At 51.0% G+C, this 15,000-nt stretch overlaps 1 protein-coding gene across 1 annotated transcript in view; it reads right to left on the reverse strand.

Moving 5' to 3' along the window:
- nbeab (neurobeachin b) overlaps positions 1 to 15,000 on the reverse strand; it is a 353,874-nt gene that overhangs the window by 208,619 nt on the left and 130,255 nt on the right. Inside the window, 4 exon segments of the mRNA XM_061216918.1 lie at positions 1,014 to 1,106; positions 1,960 to 2,057; positions 4,882 to 4,944; positions 6,176 to 6,255. Of these exon segments, the coding sequence (XP_061072902.1) occupies positions 1,014 to 1,106; positions 1,960 to 2,057; positions 4,882 to 4,944; positions 6,176 to 6,255 (334 nt within the window).

The following is a 15,000-nucleotide window of genomic DNA, read 5'->3' on the forward strand; positions in this document are numbered from 1 at the left end:
CCCTAAACATACTATCACTCCAATATGAGATAGAACAGTTACTTCTTCAGATGAATAATGATTATGTGAAGATGGGACTCCAATGGAAGAGGTGATCCAAGCCAACAGAAACCCTGACCATAATCACATCACGCAGGTGAGAACCAATTACATATCAGAAGTCCCATCTCACAAACTGCGGCTTCCCTTTGCTGATGCTTCACCTGCAGAACCTCTGGAGCACGACAGGTCCTCCGACCTGGAGCACCAAAACAACCGCGTCATCCCGAAATCTCCTTCTTTCATCTCCACCCTTTTAAGAATGAGTGGAGAGCCCCCTGGGGGGCTGTGTGCCCTCCTTCAGCTCAAAGGGCCTCTGCTCCCTCCCCCTCTCCCCTTCCCCTCTCCCCTTCCCTCACTCACTCGTTCTCTGGTTCATGTATTGACCGGGCTGCATGGTGATTACCTGCCAGAGCCCTGATTGAAAGCTGCAGGACGATCCCCACCCACAGGCAAACAGGATCAGGCCATATTTCTGTTCCTACATCATCACCATTGTTGTTTTTGTTTTGAGAATACTCAAATATCCTTTATTATTTTACTGCACACAAGTATTGTCATTGATTTCTGTGTGCGTTGGTGATATTTACATATATATGTACTTCCGGCCAATGAAGCAACTCGAATTTGAATTTGAACTGACAGTTGGTTTATTAGTTAAACATATCCCTAGAACATGGAAATATGTTTTGAGAATTTAGAATAATTCCACAGTGCAGGCACACAAACACACACACACACAGGCACACAGGCACGTACACACACACAGACACACACACACACACACACACCAGTAAAATTCTAATGGGCTTTTGTAAGGAAATAGCCTTTGGCCAGGGTCACAATGAGGTGCGATATAATTCTCAAATGTATCAAATGTAGTAGAGGAACACAAGGGCCACTCCGGGGCCCCACACAAGGGCCACCCCAGGGCCCCACACAAGGGCCACCCCTAGGCCCCAGCCAGTACTCACTTATGGCCTAGGTGCTTCAGGAAGTAGCCCAGAACCTTCAGTGCCTGCACCCGAATACTCTCACTCTTGGAGGCCAGCAGCTTGTAGATCACCCTGCACACAGAACATGAGTTACCCCCTCACCCTGCACACAGACCATGAGTTACCCCCCTCACCCTGCACACAGAACATGAGTTACCCCCTCACCAAGCACACAGACCATGAGTTACCCCCCTCACCCTGCACACAGAACATGAGTTACCCCCCTCACCCTGCACACAGAACATGAGTTACCCCCTCACCCTGCACACAGACCATGAGTTACCCCCCTCACCCTGCACACAGACCATGAGTTACCCCCCTCACCCTGCACACAGAACATGAGTTACCCCCCTCACCCTGCACACAGAACATGAGTTACCCCCTCACCCTGCACACAGAACATGAGTTACCCCCCTCACCAAGCACACAGACCATGAGTTACCCCCCTCACCCTGCACACAGACCATGAGTTACCCCCTCCCCCTGCACACAGACCATGAGTTACCCCCCTCACCCTGCACACAGAGTACACAGTCTTAAGAGTCCCGATGGAAGCAACTGTACGACTGAAATGTGAACATTCATCAATTCACTTACTGCATATGGACAGAAGCATCATTTTGGGGGAAAAGGGACATTCTCTCAGACAAGTCTGACACCCGTCAAGAAGAAATGACTTTAAACAGCACAGGGGGATGCCAGCATAGTTTACTAAAAGCAGGATAAAAAAAATGTATCTTCAATGATAATAAATGTGGATGTTGTTACATTATTGTTGTGAGCTCCTGAGCCATTCAGGCTTGCGGGTCAGTAGGGCATGGGCGGGGCTTACCACATCCCAGCTGTGGGTGGGCGGGGCTTACCGTGTCCTGGATGTGTGTGGGCCGGGCTTACCGTGTCCTGGCTGTGTGTGGGCGGGGCTTACCGTATCCCGTTCCTCTGGTCGAAGGCTGGGATCATGGAGGCGGGGTGCTCTGACATGAGAGCGACGAGGAGCTGCAGAACATCGTGGATATTCTCATCCTGCAGGGAGAGAGAGGGAGAGGCAGGGAGAAGAGTGTGTGTGAGAGAGAGAGGGAGAGTGACCGAGAGAGAGGTGTGGGGAGGGAGAGAGTGAGTGGGTCGGGGGAAAGAGAGAGGTCAAGAGCGTGAGTATGTGTGAGAGAAAGAGACATTGAGGAGAGGGGGAAGAGTGTGTGTGTGTATGAGAGAGGAGGGAGACAGAGGGGGAGGGAGAGAGAGTGAGAGAAAGAGAGAGAGATAGTCAATAAACGCTCAATAACAGATAAAAGCTTCATTCCTCCTCCCAGGTGGCTCGTTCAGCTGAAGCATCACTGCTGTATTCCAGCAGCCCACAGCCTAGAACCAAATCCTGACGCCAGTGCCAGTGCCAGTGCCAGGGCCAGTGCCAGTGCCAGTGCCAGTGCCAGTGCCAGTGCCAGTGCCAGTGCCAGTGCCAGTGCCAGTGCCAGTGCCAGTGCCTCATCGCATGGGCAATGCATATGGGTCATATATTCATAATCTCTAACAGCAAGGTAACAGTTACAAACTGCAGTGCCTATAATCTCTAACAGTAAGGTAATGTGTACAAGCTGCAGTGCCTATAATCTCTAATAGTAAGGTAATGTGTACAAGCTGCAGTGCCTATAATCTCTAACAGTAAGGTAATGTGTACAAGCTGCAGTGCCTATAATCTCTAACAGTAAGGTAATGTGTACAAGCTGCAGTGCCTATAATCTCTAACAGTAAGGTAATGTGTACAAGCTGCAGTGCCTATAATCTCTAACAGTAAGGTAATGTGTACAAACTGCAGTGCCTATAATCTCTAACAGTAAGGTAATGGGTACAAGCCACAGTGCCCATAATCTCTAACAGCAAGGCAAAGGCAGGGGGGCGGGGGGGGGGGGACACCCCAAAAAGCAATGTTCCTGAGCCAGCTGAGACTGAGCACACAGGCATAACAGCAGGGCCTTCCAGTGAGCCCGTAATCACACTACTGCAGCGCCTCCAGCTGGCCCAACCGCTGAAGCCGCCGTCCCCGCGCGGACCCCAAAAACAGGCCGAGGACAATTAATCTGGGGAACGTCAGCGATGGGCTTCAGAATGAGGGAAAGCAGAAATCCACAGGCTCATAAGCGATTGCGTTTCAATCCGCTAATGAAGAGGAACACTCCCATGCCCACCTACAAGCACCAGACTCCACTCACTCACTCTCTCACTCTCTCACTCTCTCACTCTCTCACTCTCTCACTCTCTCACTCTCTCACTCTCTCACTCTCTCACTCACTCACTCTCACTCACTCACTCACTCACTCACTCACTCACTCACTCACTCACTCACTCCACTCACTCCACTCACTCCACTCGATAGGAAGCCTCACCGTTGACCAAATAAAAAGGAATACCGTTTCCCAAAGTTCAAATTGAAATAGGCACCGTGGTAAAGGACGCATCTCAAATCAAAGGTCGTACTTATTTAATAATGCCTGATATGAGATTCCAAGGCTGCGGCACACTCGCATGAATATTACAGATTCAAATCATTCAAAAAGTGATTGGTAGTGCTTTCCATCAGGAACCTTGCATTTTAATTTACTTTAATCTAATGTATGTTTAATTTAATTTCATTTTACCGTAGAGATGCATTAAAAAGTGGACCTAAATCTGTGAATAAGCCTCAATCAATGCAACCAGCTTGTAAATAAGGCACGCAAATATTTCTGCAGAAAATGGATTCGGTACAGACAGCACAACATCAAGCAAACAGCGACAGCGGATATTAGAAAAAGAAATGATATCCCTTTGATATAAATACAAATTGTCAGGTCCTCGAAATGATTTTCGGGAGGAATTTGCATCACAGAGGGAAAGCGGCAGTCTGTGGGCTTTTTGAGTTTGCCGTGCGTGAAGAGCAGCAGCTGACGCGTGTGCATGGCCCCGACGAAGCCAGTGAGGCACTAAAGGCACACACGGAGTACTACAGGAGAGCTATCAACAACCGGAGGAGCGCATCTCTTAAAGGGACATTTCACTTTCTTATAACAAGTCATTTTGTGTTGCTTACCCCATTTCATTTGCCTCGCGTGAAAACTAGCAGCAACGTTATGTCTCCCTGTGGAGCACTAACAGCATTGCCATATTTGTCCGGCTCCCAATTCACTCCCATTCATTTTTAAGACCTTGGCACAATTAATAGTTTGAAAGCACACCCTAACTACGCAGGACAATGGGTCGATAAGAGAGAGCACTAACATCGAACGGTCAAACAGACCGTTTGACGTTACACTCTCTTTTATTGACACATCATCCGCCGAAGATATGGGCCGCTTTAAACTCATTATTCATTTTGGCGAGATCCCAGAATGACTGGGAGTGAATGGGGAGCAGGACGAATGGGAGATACGCCGATACTGTCAACGGTCGGGCAGGAACAGCCGACAGAGCTCGTATTTACTCTACGCAAACAAAATGCGGTAGGACTTGCGTCGTACCAAAGTGAAATATCCACTTAATGAAGACGGCTGGTAAGCTGTGTGCAGGGCACTTACACAGTCGAGCCCATTCCAGACTAACCTGAGGATCCGCGGCTAATTTTCCCCCACCCTGTCTCCGGTGACACGGAGCCAATTACGGCCCGGTGCTGAACGCTCACTGCCACATCAGATAAATGGCACGGCGAAGCCTCAAAGTTGTGACAATTGCGAGTTGTAAAAGTCTTTACCCGGCCGGCGCTCAGGCAAGCATTTCCCCCCCAGCCTGAAACCCCAAATGAACCCTCTCCCTCCCTCCCTCCCTCCCCATCGCGGACCCAATGTGAGAGCGAAACAGCGGGGAGGCAGTGACCGACCTCGTGCATGGTCAGCAGGTAGTTCAGGATGCTCTGGAGCTCGTCCTCCTTCACCCCTCGGTCCTGAAAAACAACGTCGATGCAGCGGAGGTCACGACGCCAAATTTCACAGGAGCAGAAGTGGTGACATCACATTCCACATTACATGATATTAACTGAAGTTGTGACATCACATTCCACATCACATGATATTAGCAGAAGTCATGACATCACATTCCACATTACATGATATTAGCAGAAGTCATGACATCGCATTCCACATTACATGATATTAGCAGAAGTCATGACATCGCATTCCACATTACATGATATTAGCAGAAGTCATGACACTGCATTCCACATTACATGATATTAGCAGAAGTCATGACACTGCATTCCACATTACATGGCAGCAGCAGATGCCATGACAACACATCACACACTAGGTGACATCAGCTGCCCTATGAGCATGCCTGTGTGTACATCACTGCTAGGATTAATTCTTCCTGCAGAGGAATTGAAAAGTCCTCGCTCCTGATCACCGTTCCCGTTCACTGTGGACTGCTTTCGAGACCAGCTTTCCTCGCTTCAGCGGACAGATGCCGCCGCCTTAAATTAATATTTCATGCCCCTTTTTTTTTTGTATCAATTTATTTTTATCATCGAGGAAAGCTTAACTTTTTAACTGCCTTTAATGAAAAAAAACGAATTCCACTTGGTTTGATGTGAGGGGGAAGTGAATTGGAAACGGCAGAGTTTTTTTGGGCTCAGATATGCGGTTGCAGCTCGACCGTGTTTTTGCGATCAGCCCTGCCACGCCTGGGGGACTGGACTCTGCCGACTGAGAGAGGGGCATGAGAGATGATTATTTTGAGGGAACAGCCCACGCAAGCAAACCAGCGGCGTTACACACACCAAACAACAGCACACTCTGCATCTCGGAACAACACAAAGCGGAGCCCAAATTAGGAAGACAAGTTTCCGCGCTGCCTCTTCTTTTGACAATTACCCACGGTGCGCCTCACGGCAAGCGACTCGAATCCTCATCGCTCCGTCGCCCGTGAGCCGGAAAGCAGGAAATGACAGCCCCCGATTTGAATGTGAAAACAAACGACGCAAAAGGGCAAATCCATCCAAAGTCGTACAAGCCCACTTTCCAGGAGAGCAGAAATCTAGGTCACAGCAGGCTCTGGCGTAGGAAGAAAGGTGGGCAGTCTGGAAACGTGCTACCTCCGGATTGGCCGGAGTTACGGGGTCCGCTGCGCCCGATTGGCTGGGCTTACAGTCGACTGCGCCGCCGATTGGCCGAACTTACCTTGAGAATGAGCTGCTTCAGGAACAGCAGCATGAAGGCCCGCAGGGAGATGATCTCCTTCTGAGTGGGCCGGGGTCCGTCTGCAACGACAGGAGGCCTCGTTAACGCCGCACAGCCACACAGCACACCAGCACCACCGCCAGGAAGCACCCCTAATCCAACTCCACCCCAGCGCTCTGCCACCTGGACCCCGGGGAGGAGTGAGGGGGTGGTGGGTGGTGGTGGAGAAGTGGGTATGGGAGGGTGGAGGAGGGTGGAGGAGGGGGGTGGGTGTGGAGAGGTGGGTATGGGAGGGTGAGGAGGCGGGTGGGTGTAGAGAGGTGGGTATGGGAGGGTGGAGGAGGCGGTGGGGAGGGTGGAGAGGTGGGTATGGGAGGGTGGAGGAGGGTGGGTGTGGAGAAGTGGGGGTATGGGAGGGTGAGGAGGCGGAGGGGAGGGTGTGGAGAGGTGGGTATGGGAGGGTGGAGGAGGGTGGGTGTGGAGAGGTGGGTATGGGAGGGTGGAGGAGGGGGGAGGAGGGTGGATGTGGAGAGGTGGGTATGGGAGGGGGGAGGAGGGTGGGTGTGGAGAGGTGGGTATGGGAGGGGGGAGGAGGGTGGGTGTGGAGAATTGGGGGTTTGGGAGGGTGAGGAGGCGAAGGGGAGGGTGGAGGAGGTGGTGAAGAGGGTGGAGAGGTGGGTATGGGAGGGTGGGTGTGGAGAAGTGGGGGTATGGGAGGGTGAGGAGGCGGAGGAGAGGGTGGAGGAGGGGGGTGGGCGTGGAGAGGTGGGTATGGGAGGGGGGAGGAGGGTGGAGGAGGGGGGTGGGTGTGGAGAGGTGGGTATGGGAGGGGGGAGGAGGGTGGGTGTGGAGAGGTGGGGGTATGGGAGGGTGAGGAGGCGGAGGGGAGGGTGGAGGAGGGGGGTGGGTGTGGAGAGGTGGGTATGGGAGGGGGGAGGAGGGTGGAGGGTGGGTGTGGAGAATTGGGGGTTTGGGAGGGTGAGGAGGCGGAGGGGAGGGTGGAGGAGGTGGTGAAGAGGGTGGGGGGGGTATGAGGAGCCCCACAGCACCCCGCGGGGGGCTGTCATCAGACCGTCTCGCCGCCTCTCATCGACAGCTGCCTCTGGGATGCCTTCACGGGCGCCGTGCATCACTCAGCCAGCGGAGCCCAGACTGACAGGGCGGCGCTCTGCTCAAAGTCACCCAGAGTCACTGCCCAAGAACCAGCCAGCTCCACACACCAACTTTTTATCATTTTCCCCCCAACCATTTCACTTTCACAAAAAAAGGGAGACGGGTTCGGGATAGAGGTCTGCGCCGTATCCGGGCGGGGGTAAAGAACGAGTCTCCCTCCGAAGCGAAAAGGTCGGCATCGATTAGCCGTCGCAAACGCAGAACGCATCTCCCTTCTAAGCGCTGGCCACCCGAGCCCTTTCAGTCAGACGAAGCCATTAATGCGCTTTTCCGTTTCCTCTTTTTTTTCTCTCTTTAATGTATGTTTTTAATGGAGCGAACGCAGTCGACGGAACCCGATAAATCCATGCGCTTTTCTCGGTGACGCATTATGGCACTAGTGCCATCGATTGGCCTGCCTAACGAGCTCATTCCCCGCAACAACGGACGTGGACCAAGTCCAAGACCGGCTGGAAAATCCTGGCATCGGTCAAGTAAAGCTCACATGAAGCTGTATTTATGTTTTAATATTGGGGGGGGTTTGGCCCCCCTTTCTGACCACTACTATGCGACCGGGAATGGGTTCACAGGCATCCATTATTTCATTACGTCATTTAGAAATTCAGATGTTTTACACAAGGAGAATTAGGGATTCAGGGACCCAAAAAAGACACACAGCCGGCTTTTAAAAGCTTACTGCCGAGGTCCCATCTGCAGATTAAACAACCCTTCTCTAACTGCAAATTATCATTAAACATGTCCAACTAGCCTGGCTTTAATCAATAGATTTCTGGAAAATACCTACAGGAGGGGAGTTTTCTCTGATCCTGAAAATAACTGATTTATACAGAGTGTTCTCCATCACACCGTTACAACTTACAACCAATGAGAGCGCTTATCCATCGCCCTTCTTACAACTTACAACCAACCAGAGCGTTCCCCTTCCCACTGCTACAAATTACAACCAACCAGAGTGTTCCCCATTTCACTGTTACCAACTATCAACCAACCAGAGTGTTCCCCGTTGCACTCTTACAACTTACAACCGATGAGAGCATTCCCCACCACACTGTGACAACTTACAACCAACCAGAGCGCTCCCCATTTCACTGTTACCAACTATCAACCAATCAGAGTGTTCCCCATTTCACTATCAACCAATCAGAGTGTTCCCCATTGCACCGGTTCAACTTACTTCTGTGCCAGTCACTCCTCCACCTGCTGGAGGAGCCCCGAGCTGGACCGAGGTGGACTACCTGAGACAGTCACACGAGTGCCGCTGGCGCCAAGGAATCCAGAGCGACTGGGATCAAAATGGTCGACAGCGGGACACAAAGTGGCGGCCCTGCGGCCTCACGGATGGAGCTCTTAACACTCGGCACCGAACACCGCTTTTCGGGAGGGGAAACGGCGATTGAAATCAATGAGGCGTCTCCGCCTCCCCCGCGCCGGCTGCCAGACGGACGCTGATCTGATTAATAGAGTCAGATCGGGAGGCCGGGGGGGGGGGGGCGGGGACGTGAGCTGGACGGGGGCGGGACCACGGTCCCCATCATTACTCCTCACACGTCCGCCTTAATCACAGGCAATTAGGCCGGCCCATAATGCACTGCTATCGCGCTGCCTCAATTTGTCCCCCCCCCCCGCAGGAACCGCATCAAAGCCATTAGCCCCCAAGAGCATTTCCCAGATAGTTCTTTGAGACATGAGCTTTCCGGCTAAGTAATGGCCAAACATTATCTGGCGTGTGGCAGGACATAGATTCATTCTGTGATGAAAATACAACGATAGCAGCAGCCAGCCACCCAACCCAACCACCATCCCTCCCCCCCCCCCCTTCCCCTCATACTCATCCAACAGTGACAAGTTCCATTTTTATTTTGTTTGCTCAACTTGCCAGGAAAATGAAAAAGGACAGTTTTCCGGGCGATGATTCAAACGGGGAATCGATTAATCAGGCCTTATCGGCCGCGGGGACACAGCGGAGATGGCTTCTGCGTCAGCCGTCCGCCGTATTGTGCGCGCTCTTATCCAAATTGATCTGTTCCGAGCGAAAGGAAACGTCAAATTGCAAATCGTCTCTTCGCTGGATGTAAAGATCAGAGCCGAGGGGGGGGGGGGGGGGAGATCCCAGACGAGCGAACCTGAAATCAGAGATCCGCCCCACATACCGCTGGACCACACAGCTGGAACGCGCGCTGAAACCAAGAGAGCAAGGCCCACTGACTCTGCCACTGACCACCGCATTCTTACCGCACTCCAGTCTGATGGGAGCAGGACTCTGCCACTTCCTCTCATTCTGGTACATCCATTACATTACATTACATTACATTACATTAATGGCCTTATCCAGAGCGATGACGTACAGTTGATTAGACTAAGCAGAAGACAATCCTCCCCTGGATCAATGCAGGGTTAAGGGCCTTGCTCAAGGGCCCAACGGCTGTGTGGATCTGTGGCTACCATGGAGTGTGCAAACTACGTTCCTTCACTCAGTGAAGACAGTGGCTTTCAGAACTAGAGCAGATTATCAAACAAGCCATCTTGACATAGCTACAGATAGATCTGACCTAAATACATATAATGAAAAATAGTAAACGGTTGGAATTTATATCGCGCCTTTATCCAAAGCGCTGCACAATCGATGCTTCTCATTCGCCCATTCATACACACACTCCCACAACAACGGCAACTGCCTGCCAAGCAAGGCACCAACCAGCTCATCAGGAGCATTTTGGGGTTAGGGGTCTTGCTCAGGGACACTTCGACACACCCAGGGTGGGATGGAACCGGCAACCCTCCGACTGCCAGACGATTACTGTTACCGCCGAGACAATGTTGCCCCGACATACACACCATCTGTGATTGGCTGCGCTGAGCCCGCAGGCAGACCTGCTGTTTTCAGACGTCCAGGCACCACCGAGGGAAGGAAAGTACACTGAGCCAGTCCTGCCCAGGACACTTACCTGTCCCCACAGCCTCCCCATTCCACACTTCCAGGCCTCCGGAGAGGCCCCATGGAGACCCTAAAGGGTAAAGTTTGGCACAGTGGAAACAACGGCATCTTGACTGTGAATAGTGCCGTTTGTGTTCTGTGTCCGGGTGCCAGCGGTGGTTCTTAATGCACAGAAGAGATGTATCGCTTTAATTCGAAAGCCTGCTATTCTGCCGTTCCCGGAGCTTGAAGGGGAATAAACGAACGGTTTTCCAGACAAAGCCTGCACAAAGCTACCTGAAGGAGCTGTATATTTAAACAGCTCCCCCTTTGTTCCCGTAATTGAACACTTCATTATCTTCCCGCCTATGTCTGCCTGCCTCCACGTTTAATTACTCCGCAGAAGAACGGCAACAAACACGCAACGTCAAACCGCTTAACCCGGCAAGCGCGGAATAAACAATTACGTGTCATTTCTCTAACGCTATTACGCCAAAAACGACTTACAGTTGATTAGACTAAGCAGGAGACAATCCCCCTTGCAGCAATGCAGGGTTAAGGGCCTTGCTCAAGGGCCTAACACCTATGCAGATGTAATTGTGGCTACAGCTACAGCCCAACCTTGCCGATCCCAGTCATGTACCTTAACCACGACGCTACAGGCCACCCACATAATAATGGAGAGAATGCCCTGTTTTCTGTAAAATTCTGACTTTATAAACACAGAAGAGATGTTGGCATCCAGGATCAAGCCACCATTTTTCCCCCTGTTCCCCTGGCTCTCCCGAGACCTGCCCCAGCCACACATATCACTTAACCCGCACCAGGCCACCAAGCCTCTCAGCAAAGATCCCTATTACCAGACCTTTAAACAGAGGACTCGGTAACTGTTTGTGAAAGAGGCAGGCGCTTTGAAAAGCGATTGATTATCATCCCTTCCTGGTGTATTTTGGTCTGTATGTGTGTGTGTGTGTGTGTGCATTTGTGACAGATGGATTGAGATACAGACCACAAGAGAGAAAGAGAGAGACTACTGGGGGAGAGAGATAAAAAGGGAGATGGAGAGGGAGAGGGAGAGAGAGAGAGAGAGAGACAAGAGACTGGGGAAAACGGATAACATGAAGGAGAGAGACAGTCGAGAAAGTGGGGGAGGGAGATAGAGAGATGGAGGGAAAGGGAGAAAGAAAGAGATAAGCAAGCTTAAAAGCAAGCCTCAGCACACAAGCCGTGTTGCAGGCAAACAACCCGAAGAGCTCTTGCTTGGTTTCATTTGCATTAAGCTCCGTCTCTGTTACAGCGTTGAGTAAAACACACGGGACCGTGTCACATTTGCTTTTCCTCGCCTGTGTCAGACAAATCCCAAACGCACATCTAAAACCCGAGTGTTCGCAGGCTGAACTCGTCCCCGACAGACAGCAGCCCTACCCAGACCAGACCTCCGTCACAAGGGCTGATGTTTTATAAATATACACTCTTTAAAGTTCTGAAGACAAGGAAGCCCCCAGTGGGAACGTGCCTTGAGAAAAGGGGCCCGGGAATGCGTCCCACGGATTCTTCAATCGCAAGATCCGCTGAGCCTCCGGAGGGCGTCTTCCAGAGCGTCTCGGTAGTATTAAAGCAAGTAGTCTGCAGCAGCTACAGCCAGCTAAACAACGGCAAATGCAACTGCAACACCTAACTAAGCAACTCCAAACGCAATAGCTACCTAAGCAACTGCAACAGCTAGAGCTACTAAGCAACCGTAACAGCTACAGCTAACTAAGCAACTGCAAATGCAACACCTACAGATAACTAAGCAACTGCAACACCCCGCACAAGCCAGCCATATGACACTCCAGGGTACTCATAATGAGGAGGCACGGCACTGACTGCAGTCTCTCCTCTCTCTCTCTTTCTTTCTTTCTCTCTCTCTCTCTCCCCCTCTCCCTCTCCCTCCCTCTGTGCGCCGGTAATATGGCACACTGTAAATCAGGAGAGAGCTGTGAAATTATCCCCGCATGCCCCAGCTCCTGGGCTGCATAAACAGATTCTGCATCGCTCCTCCGCCAGCCCAACATTACGCCAGATCTGAGAGGAGGATCATGGGAAAACCGTCACCAAACGGGAGAAGTTGAATTAAATTTGTTACTGCACCGAGTCGTGCCCATCCCCCCCCCATCCGCCCGCCCGTGTTTATGTTATCTCCTCTGTTCCACTGCTGAGCGTGCATGATGTCTTCAATCCGAAGCTGTCCTCACGCAGCGGCTTGCTAACAGCCACAGACTGCACACAGAGCATATTTCCGGAGCTTTTAAAATTCTGATTCGTATTTCACAAAAATGTGGGTTTTTTGGGGGATGAGCTTAAATAATTCAAGAAAATGCTTTTAAGAGCACAATGAAGGGGGGTTTAATAAAATAAATATAAAACCATGGCAATTCCACACACTTTGGCGCAGAGAGGACGGGAGAGTAGCGCGGCTAAATATAGCGTAGCGGCCCTGTCAGCGCAGAGCGTCTGATTGTACGGCCTTTCATCTGTTATTAATACATGTAAAGTTCTCTTTCTCCGCTCAGAACGGAGGGATGAAAGACGGATTACGAGAACGGCCATGAAAGCTCGGGAGGTGCTGAGGGACCTCATCTCCAGAAGACACGAGACACGCCCGTCACCCCAAACGGGCCCATTTAGGGTACACTCACCGCTGGCGCGTACACAAATGTCAGATCGAGACACGATTGAGCTAATTAATTATTACCGAGGGCAGAAATTGGTGCAAAAATCCTGAAATTGATCGGCCCTTGTTGAGCACCACTGACCTGTGTCCGACTCATAACAGGCTTTCGGCCTAGCTGACCGGGGGACGTGCAATTGTAGCCTAGAGCACGGTACTAATCTTGGATCACTTGAGTAAAATTCAGCTGCATAAAACAAATTGTGTGTAAAAATGTTATCTCTGTTACTTGTTCCAGTTGTCCTGGTGAAGAAGGTGCTAAATGCCGAAACGTAATGAATCATCTCCCCCGTTTATAGGCAGAGTGCTCACCAGCCCATCGCACACAAAAAAACAAACCTCTTGAGGATGATGTTGAGTAACAGCAGGTAGAGGCAGGGCCGTCATCACGCTCCAGTGCGTGACACAACCCAGCGCCCCGGAAAAGCAGGTGAAGCGTACGACCCGAAATAAGGAAGAGAAAAAAAAGCGAGTGAGCACAGCTGCCGACTGGACGTCCAATCAAATTCAAGGCATGACCACAGAAGAAGAAGAAGAACACAGCTTGGTCAGTCTTTCCAAGCTGTTCTCAGTAGCATTCGCCATCGCCGTGCGGTGAGCTAAACGCCGGCGTGACTGAGGTGAACGAGAGCACTGCTTTACTCGTTATACATATCCCATCATGCCTATCGAGGCTCTGCTGGCAGGTAGTGACACATGACCTGTTCTGTGTCGCTAAAAGACCTGGAGGAGTCCTGCACAGGCTGTATACGAATGCCCTTGTAACATAATGTCCTGTTCACAATGCAATTAGCCATATTAATACAGTCTATAAAATGAATCATCCGGTTCAAAATGAACCAGCGCAGACATCATTAGCCCATTGGGGTAGATAATGCTGATTCTGAATTTACACCATCCAAAGAAAATCATCTGCCTTCCAGCCGTGTTCCTCAAAGATAAAGTTCTTATGGAAAATGTGCACAAATGACAAGCTGAACAAATCATGCGTTGTGTACAGTACGCCGTTTTAAAACTCCCTCAGCAAAAAAACAGCTTCTCATGCGAAGTACTCCGAAGACTGATTAAACAGATCCGGAGTAACCCTCATTCTGATGCGCCCTCTCTCTATCTCTCTCTCTACATCTCTCTCCCTCCCGAATAATTCCGTATTTGTTTTCAGGGCACTAATGATCAATGCTAATGTGCCGTTTGCTTATGTTTATGAGGAGTCATTAGTGGCTGTTTACACAGCCTCAATGAGAGATGAGTGACAGCTTGGGTAGTTAATTAAGAACACAATTTATTAATACCCACTTGTAGGTATTTTATCACAGACTGATATGCCTTAAGACAGCGAAAGACCCCATCAATCACCCCCCTAAGCCAATCCGCCGCCGTTGCATCGATACAAAGACGAGAGCACGTTTGCGTAGTCAGCGTTTTTTTTCAAGCATTACTGACGCTAACTGAAACATCGGCCTTGACATGAGGGAACAGCCCTGCTGCTGGCCCACCCGATAAACATAATTAGATTTACTACAAGCGAGTGAGAATGAACATAAATACTGAAGCCCATCACAGAGAGTCAATGGCAGGTGGTTATTAACCTACAGAGAGAGGCGGTCGAAGGGCGACGGTTCAAGAGCGTTTTTACCCTTCCCGCTGGGTCACCCTGCTGGCCTGTGGGTGCTGCCGTGAGGATGATAAACGTCAACCTCTTCCACACTGGAGGTAGCCCAGAGTGGGGAGGGCTGAAATGAGATTGGGTATGAGATATGGGACAGGGAGGAGGGGGAACGGTGACAGGATAAGAGCAAGGAGAAAGGGGGCATGGGAGTTAGGGGGTAGGGGGTAGGGGTGGGGTGTAAGGGGTAAGTTAGGGGGTAGGGGTGGGGTGTAAAGGGTAAGTTAGGGGGTAGGGGTGGGGTGTAAGGGGTAAGTTAGGGGAATGTGCACCCCTGATGTAGAGGGTAGGGGTATGGGTAAGGGGAGAGGATAGGATGTATTGGGGATATGGGTAGAGGGAGAGTACAGGAGGGGTAT

Source organism: Conger conger, chromosome 13, assembly GCF_963514075.1.
Source record: "Conger conger chromosome 13, fConCon1.1, whole genome shotgun sequence".
NCBI classification, from domain to species: domain Eukaryota; kingdom Metazoa; phylum Chordata; class Actinopteri; order Anguilliformes; family Congridae; genus Conger; species Conger conger.